Source organism: Sciurus carolinensis, chromosome 6 (assembly GCF_902686445.1).
Source record: "Sciurus carolinensis chromosome 6, mSciCar1.2, whole genome shotgun sequence".
Taxonomy (NCBI): Eukaryota; Metazoa; Chordata; class Mammalia; order Rodentia; family Sciuridae; genus Sciurus; species Sciurus carolinensis.
Genome location: NC_062218.1, coordinates 107,874,695 through 107,884,530, shown reverse-complemented (window position 1 = coordinate 107,884,530; position 9,836 = coordinate 107,874,695). Strand labels below are relative to the sequence as shown.

Below are 9,836 nucleotides of genomic sequence, written 5' to 3'. Positions count from 1 at the left end.
GAGAACCAAAGGAGACAGTGAGTGTGAACGTCAAGGTTGGTAAGTGTGCGTGGAAGCCTCATGTCATTATTATCAGGCTCTCCCAGACCAACCCAACTTCTCTTTTGGCTCAAACAGTGGCCCCCGATTGCTCAGGAGAACCCCCCCCCATTCGTGCTTTGCTCTTAGGCATTGTCTTTCCAGGGGCTCTTTGGAGGTGGCTTCAGAGGGTCCCCAAATTTAGCCAGCTCCCCCCAGAATCAGTCTGGCCCTGCTCCAGACTCTACTCCCTCCCCGTGGGGGTCACAGCTTGTTTTCTTTTAGAGACCCGAGATTTCCAAACTCTGTGGTTGCCTTGCCTAGCTAAAAGGGGAAGAAGAGGATCAGCCCAAGGAGGAGGAAGAGGAAAACAAGACAAACAGCCAGCGCAGTGGAGAGGAGCGTATGCCCAGAGGTCCCCATCCCTGCAGAGCTGGGAGTGGAAGCCTGGTGCCCTGCTGTTCTCCAGTCCTGCCTCAGCCTGCCACCGTTCCCTGGAGGCCATGGGCCCAGGGACTCTGCTGGTCTTGTTGGCGACCACAGCTTGGCATGGTAAGAACAGAACTGGGGGCTTGATGGGGGTATGACAGAGACTGCCTGTGAAAGGGCTCTGGGAGCCCGGTCCCTGGGTGTCCCCACTCTCTCCTTCCATCTCCCCAGCACTGGATTACATTGGAAAAACAGTAGAGGGGAAAAGAGTGTGTTGGGCAGAACCAGCCTGGTTGGGATCTGTCCCAGCTGAGGCCATCAACACACCAAGTGTCTTGAGCAAGACCCTGATACTCTCAGGGCTTCGTTGCCTCGGTGGCAGGTGCCGGTGTGGTGCTGGGCTAGATTAGTGCAGTGCTTTCGGAACTTTCCTGTGTGTAGGGGAAATTGCCTGAGGATCTTGTTACAAGGCAGACTCTGACTCTGTAGGTCTCAGACAAGACCTACTATTTTGCTTTTCTGACAAGCTCTTAGGAGATGTCCAGGCTGCTGACCAGCCCTGCACTGAGCAGAGAGGTCCTAGAGAGCCTCCGATGGTTCTGCTTGCTCTGACAGCCCAGGACTCCATGGTTCCAGGCAGGACTCAACTCAGAAGGGCCCAAAGGGGCAGTGGGCTTGGGTTAGGGCTAAGCAGGAGAGACAAGAGGATGGCTTCTCTGGCCCAGGGCTCAAGAATGGGGGATTTGGTGAGAGAGAGGTATGGGGCTGGCAGGGGACCTGAGGAAGACCAATGAGGGTCTCCCCAGTCAGAATCCTCTCAGACATAGGCTGCCGGGTCTCAGGAGGGAAAGCCGCTGGGGACCCCACCCACCTCCAACCTCCAGGCAGCAGCAGCTGTTGAGAATTTCCATCAAGGACGATGCCTAACTAGTGTGTCGGGGCTGGAGTGCTGGACTTATTGGCCCAGTAAGCACATTTGGGTCACAATTGGCCCAACAAGCATGTTTCCTATTGTATTGCCTGCTTATTTAGAGGGGTCTTGGGGACAGTAGGGCTTGGGGAGGAAGGGCAACCTCACTCTGGCTCCCCACAGGGGTCTCTGGGGAGGTGGTGTCTCTTCCCTGTTGAGGAGATGGCACGCCCAGGGCCTTTTGCTGGCTCAGCCAATCTCAATGGCTAGCATGCTTGTTCTTTTTTTTTTTTTTTAATTGGGATACAACTTATATGCATTAGAAAGCACAGATTTTTAAATGTACAATTCAGTGCAGCGTGTCAAATACACGCTTTACGTACCTGCTGTGTCAATTAACATAGAGGCTATTCCTCTTACTCCAGAAAGTTCCATGAATTTGATTTCACTGCCTTGTCCTCATCCCAGGGATCCAACTGTGGGGCAGAGTGTGTGTGTGTGTGTGTTTAGGGGTGGTGTGCTGTGTCTAATGTCCAGCCGTAAGGGAAAGAAGATGGGGGACAAGGGGCTGGAAACTAGTGGTAAGCGGTGTCGTGGGGGCTGCTGTGGGATTGGGGTGGTGTAGGAGGACCTAGCGATGGGGAGCGGCTCGCTGCTCCCCGTCAGGTGAGGAGGGGCTGGGCTCAGGGTGTAGGAGGAGTGACTACAGTGCCTCCTGGGAGTGGACGGTGGCGGCATCTGTCAGGCAAGTGGAAGCAGGTGGCAAGGTTTGGGACGTGGGGACAATTTGGGAGCTGAGACTAGAAAGGGGAAGAACGGACGGGTGCAAGAGAGACCTTGGTCGGTATTCAAGAAACCCCTCAGCCCGGAGTGATGGGGTTTTGTGGGGGCGGGGTGCGCTGAGCAGACTGTCCTTCCCGCCAGCCAAGCCAGCAAGGGGAAGTTGGGGGCGGAAGCCCAGGGTGTCAGCCCTGTCCTGCGTGAATATCCGGGACAACAGGACAGGACAAAACAAGACGGACGCCTTTCCCTGACCACATTTCCAGAAGACCAATACAGGGCCAGAGGAATAGGCCGGGAGGGGAAGGGAGAAGTAAGCGCCTGTGAGAAGAGACAGGGGCAGAGAAGAGCACAATCCAAGTCACAGAACCCAGGATGAGGGCAGGTTCCCACCACAGCCTTGAGAGGCTGACACCTTTAAATAGCAGAGTATCCGGCCCAGAAGGAACCTTGGAAATGTAGCAATTGAAGCAGCAGCCCAGGCAGGAGCACTGCGGGGAGTGAGGGAGCTGGCAGCTGCCTGTCATCTCCTCCTCAGCAGAGCTCTGGGGTGGAACCTGGGATTGTTCCCAGCAGACAGAAGAGCACCTGAATCTCTCAAGGAAAGCAACCTCCCCAACAGGCAAGGGGAGAAGCAGGTTCTGAAACTGCGCAGGTGAGAACTCACTCTGCATGCTGTTTACTGCAACAAAGCCCAGGCTGGGGTCCTGGAGGGTCAGGGAGTAGGTGACAGGGCAGTGCTGGCTCTGCTGAGATTTCCACAAAGCTGCAAGAAATGACATTTGTCCTTCTTGCTGGCAGCCACAACCCTAACTGTCCATCGGTCTTGGCAGTATGCACAGTTTACTCAATCCTTTTTGCTGATTAGAAACTCAGACAGGGGACCAGACTCAATGGCGCATGCCTGTAATCCCAGCAGTTTAGGAGGCTGAGGCAGGAGGATCGTGAGTTCGAAGCCAGCCTCAGCAACAGTGAGGCACTAAGCAATTCAATGAGATTCTGTCTCTAAATAAAATACAAAATAGGACTGGAGAATATGGCTCAGTGGTCGCGTGCCCCTGAGTTGCCCCCCTAACCCCCACCAAAAAAGTAGAAGCAGCTGCTCAGGTAGGGAGACTGTGCATTTCTGACAGACTTGGAATCAGAACATAAATTAAACCATCCTGAAATCATTTGAGAGAGGATACCTTTCCAACTGGGGCTCTTCAAGGGGGGACACCCATGTAAGGAGTATTAGTAAGAGAGCAGGGAAGAACCCTGAACTCCTCTGAAGCCCTGAGACCCCCCCGCTGGCTTGTCACTAGGCCCATCACTAGAAGCAGAAAGGGCTACAACTGGAAGGTTGGACTGGCCAGGGGACAGTGGCAGAGCCAGCCTCACAGCCCAGGTTGTCCTGAAGCCCAACAGATGGCCCTGCCTCTCCTGGGGTCTCGCTGCCTGGAGCGGGGGCAGTGGCCAGGAAGCAGAAGTGAGAACATCCCTGGTAGAAGGGCTGCAGGCTGAGCGGAAGCCCGGGCCAGTGGGACGCCAGCCATGTGTTTCCGCCCACGCAGACCAGGACGCCTGGCAGTCCCTTGCAGGTTGTGAATCAGCTCTCACTTCCCTCCTTCACCCCTATTTTAGGCCCTGGAAAAATGCTGACACTGCAGAGGCAACGGGCCTTCTTCCCCGAAGGCTTGATAGGAGTTTCAAGTTCTCTTTTCTCCTTCAAGAAAATTTTCCTTAAAAGAGATTGGTTCCCTAGTAAACACAGCAGTGCGGGGAGGCGGGAGCTGGCCTGGTCTACGTCACAGACATAGTGACTAAGCGTGCTGAGTATTTATGGAGACAGGTGATATACCAAGACTTGCACACATTTAAACCACCTAACATGCCACTGAGTAGGTAAGATTATTGACCCCCATCTTATAAGTGGGGAAACTGAGGCCTGGCGCTTCTGAGCCCTCCCACTGTGCTACAAACTAGATGTGCGGTGTTGGGAATGAGTCCAGCAGGAGACCCAGAACCTCTCTCACTGCTGGACCGAGAGAGTCTGCTTCCCTTTCCTCCTTTCCTGTGTGAATTAAGTCAGAGGACTTGACCGTGAACATTCCACTACTTTATTTCTTCATTTGCTTCTTTAAGCCCTGCCTTGAGCGGGGCCCTCGGCTCAGCACTGGAGATGTGGCCGCTTTGTGAAGGGTGAAGGAGTTCACTCTGGGGACACAAATGTTGCCATCACATGGGGAAGATTGAGCGAGAGGCTGGGGACATGGTGGGACAGAAGCCAAGCCATCGGCTAGCCTCCTTTCTCAGAGGACAGGCCTCCTGGACACTAAAATGTCAGTCTATTCCTAGGTAGGATTGGGTTTGGGAGCTGAGTGAATGGCCAGAGGGGCACAGACTTGTTGAAGGTAACCCCAGCTCAGCACTGAACCTGCCAAAGGACCACCAATCTTAGAGTTGGGGGATGGCCCCAGGTGTGCTCACAGGCCTCACTTCTATCCGCAACCCCCAGCAGGTCAGGGGGTCCCAGTAATTGAGCCCAGCGGCCCTGAGCTGGTGGTGGAACCCGGAACAACGGTGACCCTGCGGTGTGTGGGCAATGGCAGTGTGGAATGGGACGGCCCCATCTCCCCCTACTGGAACCTGGACCCCAATGCCCCCAGCAGCATCCTGACCACAAACAATGCCACCTTCAAAAACACGGGGACCTATCGCTGCACTGAGCCTGGAGACGCCCTGGGGGGCAGTGCCACTATCCACCTCTTCGTCAAAGGTGAGCACTCTGAGTCCTCTTCAAGAAGCCGGCCCAGCAGGCCTCATGGTAATGACCAGGAGGTCTGCCCCATTAATGTTCGGAATAAACCAACTCGGCATGTTACTGATGCTGACTGTGAACAAGGACCTGTGGCATGTCTCTGATTTATTATGGTCCTCACAATTACCCAGTGAGGTAGGCTCAATGTTTATGCCCATTTTTCAGAGGCTCAGAGGAATGGAGTCATTTGCCCCAGTCACACAGCATCAAGTACCCAGTGCATCTGACTCCAGAAGCCCACTCTGAAGCATCATGACCCTGCTATGGTGTAACCTCAGGCAACTAGTCAGCCTTCTGAACCTCTCTGTCACCAATGTCCAGGGAGAGAGGATAGTTGTAACCTACGTCCCCCTCTATCCCAGACCCTGTCCGGCCCTGGAACCTGTTGGCAGAGGAGGTGACAGTGTCCGAGGGTCAGGATGCCTTACTGCCCTGCCTGCTCACCGATCCCACACTGAAGGCGGGTGTCTCACTGATGCGTGTGCGTGGCCGGCCAGTCTCACGCCAAACCAACTACTCCTTCTCACCCTGGTACGGCTTCACCATTCACAAGGCCAGGTTCATTGATGGCTGGGACTACCAGTGCGGTGCCTTGGTGGATGGCAAAATGGTGACGACAACTGGCATCCGGCTCAATGTGCAGAAAGGTGAGTGGGGCGGGAGGGGCTGGCCAGGCGTAGAGGGCGGGTAGGTAACAGACTTCTCCCTTCTGCCACTTCTTCCTTCCTGTCGGTCCACAGTCATCCATGGGGGCAAGGTGTCTTGGGTGGGATTAGAACCACTACGAGTAACTAACAAAGGCCAGGATCATCTCCCACCGTGAGTTGCTAGACAAACACCAAATAGGCAGCTCGGAGAGAGCATGGTGGGTGGAGGAGCCTCGTAGAGAAGGCGTTCTCCCTGCATCCTGAGTGTCTCTGGACCTTGGGAAACTGGCCCAGAGCAACTTTCAACCACAGTCACCAGCACAAGAATTGATTCCGTGCCTGATGGGTGCCAGGCGCTGTGCTGGCTGCAGGGATGCCCCCTGCATGGACGGGACATTGCCCTGGAGAGTCAGTCTAGAGAGACAGTAGATAGAAATTGTGATCAACGACAAACCAAGAGAAGCACCTGGGCAGGTAGGGGCAGGCATAGAGGAGAGCCTAATTTCTCTACGCTGGTCCTGGGAGGCCTCTGGAGGAAGGTCCTAACCAAACAGGGATCTGAAGGATGAGAACAGCCACCCTTCACCACAGGGGAGGGACAGGATTCCAGGAGGGAGTGGTGAGTGCCAGGTCCTCGGGAAGAAGAAGGCCCCGGTGGCCATGGTGCAGGGACACAGGTCAGGGTGTGTGATGCACATTGGCTTTTATTCTCAGAGTGATGGGAAGCCACTGAACGTTTACTCAGGAGAGAAGCACCATTTGGTTTGTTTTTCAGAGGTCACTTTGGCTGCCTGGAGGATCCTCAGCTATAGAGGGGCAGTGGGGTGGCAGGGAGGCCTTTAAGAGAGTTGTTGCAAAGGTCCGGAGCATGCAATGGTAGTGGAACTGGGATGGGTGGTGGACAGTGGTGATGGACAGAGGGGACTTCCCAAGGTCTCTTTGGGAGACAGGACTTGCTTTGGGAGAAACTGAGGCATAGAGACTGCCTTCTAGGGTTCAGGACAGAAGAATGGTGGGGAACTTGGCCAGTAACCTGGTCCATAGCATGGAGCAGGGTGACAGCTTGGCCCTCGGTATTCAGGGGTCTTGTCTCTGGTTCAGTCCTCCCAGGGCCCCCAACCTTGACACTGGAGCCTGCAGAACTGGTGCGGATTCGAGGGGAGGCTGCCCAGATTGTATGCTCATCCAGCAACGTCGACGTGGACTTTGACATCTTCCTCAAACATGGAGACACCAAGGTCAGCCCCTGGGGGGTTTGTGAGGGGAAGTCTGCCCATCCTTTCAGCACATCCAGCCCTTCAGGGCAGAGCCTCCAGCCTCACCCCAAACTAGCTCTCTGGGCTGAGGACACAGTCCAGGCCCAGAGAAGGAGGGGACTCACCAAGATCTTACCATGTGTAGCTGATCCAGAACCAGGACTCAGGCTCTTGCTGCTGTCAGGGGAGGATGTACTCTGGTCCCTTGCTAATCCCTTGACCCAAGACCTTTGCTGCAGAGTCAGATATGAGCTCACTAGCAAGACATTCCTAGGCTACCTTCAAAGCCCAGGGATAGAAAGGCTATTTCAGATTCTGTGAGAGAGGGAGATGGAAGGAGTATTCCCAGGAGGAAATGACAGGAGGCTGCTTTTAACAGCCCCCTTCCCTTCCCCACTGCATACAGTGGGCCAGGCACAGCCCTAAGCCCTCTGCATGCAAATCTCCTTCACCACTTACTATAGCTCTAGGAACTGGGGTTGGTATTAGTCCCATTTTATAGATGAAGAAACTGAGACTTAGGGTTTGGTCCCTTGCCAAGGACATGCAAATAGCACTCTTAAAGGCTGAGGATTTGAACTCAGAACTTTCTAATCCCTTAGTAACCTCAGTATATCATTCCCATTCCTTCTGGCTACAGCTCAAAATCGCTCAACAATCTGACTTCCGTGATAACCATTACCACAAAGTCCTGACCCTCAACCTGGATGATGTAGCCTTCCAACACGCTGGCAACTACTCCTGTGTGGCCACCAATGCCCAGGGCACCCACTCTGCTTCCATGATTTTCCGGGTGGTAGGTGAGCATCGGGGGGGGGGGGGGGGGAATCCTGGGGGAGGGGCAGCAGGTTTTGAGAAGGAAAAGGCTAATGGCAGAGAGGTCACTGCCTTTATCCTGAGCCTGGCTGGGCAGCTATATCTGCTGTCTCAGATCCTCCCCCCGGGGCCCGCTCTTTCTCCTTGGAGCTCCTGCCATATTTGGAGTTAGCACCATACTTTCTGGTTTGGGGATTGGAGCCCAGTACCTCCCTACCGAACTGAATCTATTTACCCGCCCATTCCTTCATTCCTCCAAGCCTGGGACACAGGAATAGACAGTGATCCCCTGGTGTGATCATGCAGGAAACTTGGGGTACCCAAGGGTTCCTCTGACTCAGGTTGGAGAAAATGGCTGCCAAGCTGGGACCAGAGGAATGAAGTGGGTTGATGGACCAAGGGATAAGGGAGGAAGGGTACAGCCCTTCTGGTAGAGAGAACAGCATATTCGAAGAGCAAAGAGAGCATGGAATACTTAAGACACCGAGGGAGAGAAGGTGGCAACAGCAGGACTGAGGAGTGGTGGAACGGTGGCCACAGGGGAGTGGAGGCAGGAGCAGAAGTCAGGTAATAGGTGAATGAGTTGCATCTTACCCTGTTGAGAGTCACTTCTGGGTTTAAAGGGGACAGTGAGGGGCTCAGATTGCAGAGGGGACACTCTTGTGTTGGTCAGGAGCACACACTTCTGGACAGCATTCTGACCTGACTCTACCAACCAGCAGCAGGTTGCTTGACTTCTCTGTGCATCAGTTTCCCTAGATGCAAAATGGGGACTGTAATGATAACAACTTCACAGACATGGTGGGAGAACTAAATGATCATATTTCTAAAAAATATGCTGGCACACAGTACATGCTAAGTGTGCTCAAGGGGAAGTTATCTGGGTAGGTACAGTCTGGTGCTGGGTGGGTGGAATGGAGGGTGGAGGCTGGGGACAGTCAGGGCAGTGGCTGCAGAGTTTCAGGCTAGGGGTGCCAGCAGCCTAGGGTACTAGACCACCTTATCCAGAAGGACGTAGAAGAGATTATCAGAAAGAGCTGCTGGCTCCCGAGGTGAATGGATGCAGGAGAGGACAACCTCCCCCACTCTGCCCCAGTAATGGGCTCGGGGGGACAGTGGTAGTCACTGAACTGGGAACCCCAAAGCAAAGCAGGAGTTCTTTGGGGTGGGAACAGGCTGAGTCATCTTGATCTGACCATGGCCATGAATTTTTTGTCAGTGGTTGGTGGCGGGGGGAGGAAGTATGAATCATTACTCTGGAGCCCATGCAATGCGCTAGACTTGCATGGAATATGGGCCTTGCTGTAGCCCCATTCTGTGCTGGGAACTTTACAGGGGAAGAAGGGCAAAAGCATGTAGAATTGTCCCCCCAGTTATGGCATCTAATTCCATCTGTTTTCTAGCACAGGCATACAGTCATCATTCAATAACTGCTTCGGTTCCTTTACGCTGTCCACCAGACATTGCTCTGGATGCCAAAGATATAGCTGCAAGTGAAACAAGAAAATGTTTGTCCACATGCAGCTTGTGTTCTAGATGGGAGAAGAAAAGCAATGAGCGGAATTTTAAAAACACAATAGTTGAGCCGCATTTGCAGTTTAACACAGAAGTTGTCTCTGGCAAGCTGACATCTGAGCAAAGACTCAAAGTTGGCAAAGGAGGAAAACAGAAATTCTGGAGAAGAGAATTCCAGGCAGGGGGACAGACTGTGCTTGCCATGTTGGAGGAATAAATTGGTCAGGGTGGAGTGAGCGAGGGGAAGTGGATAAAAGGTGGAGTCAGAGAGGTAAAGCGGAGAGGTGGCAGATTCCTGGGACCCTGTGGGCCAATGTAAGGACTTGGGCTTTTTCTTTTAAAAGAGATGGTGAGTGGTTGGAAGGTTCAAGTAGAGAGGGACATGATTGGATTTGGATATGACAAGATTTAACATATTTTTTAGAAATATGATCATTTAGTTCTCCCACCATGTTTTGGTGCTTTGTTGAGGATGGTCTGTAGGGAGACAAGGTTTGAACCAATGTAATGAGTTAAGAGGCTACCTCGGTGGTCCGAGTCAGAGGTGATGGTGGTTTGACTAGGGTGATAATGGAGATAGTGGGAAGTGGTGGGAGTTTGGATGGGTGGATGAAGGATGGATAGATGGATGGAAGGATGGATGGATGGATGGATGGATGGTTGGT

General features: G+C 53.5%; 1 protein-coding gene across 2 annotated transcripts in view; it reads left to right on the top strand.

The window, feature by feature from the left end:
• The first annotated feature begins 295 nt into the window (after positions 1-295).
• Csf1r (colony stimulating factor 1 receptor) overlaps positions 296-9,836 on the top strand; it is a 28,439-nt gene continuing 18,898 nt past the window's right edge. The window contains exons 1-5 of one of the 2 annotated variants that reach the window (XM_047555082.1): positions 296-570; positions 4,638-4,895; positions 5,300-5,584; positions 6,686-6,822; positions 7,481-7,640. In XM_047555082.1, coding sequence (XP_047411038.1) covers positions 522-570; positions 4,638-4,895; positions 5,300-5,584; positions 6,686-6,822; positions 7,481-7,640 — 889 coding nt within the window. In that variant the 5' untranslated portion in view covers positions 296-521. Of the gene's footprint in view, positions 571-4,634; positions 4,896-5,299; positions 5,585-6,685; positions 6,823-7,480; positions 7,641-9,836 lie in introns of both variants that reach the window. The other variant, XM_047555081.1, reaches the window with a different exon arrangement.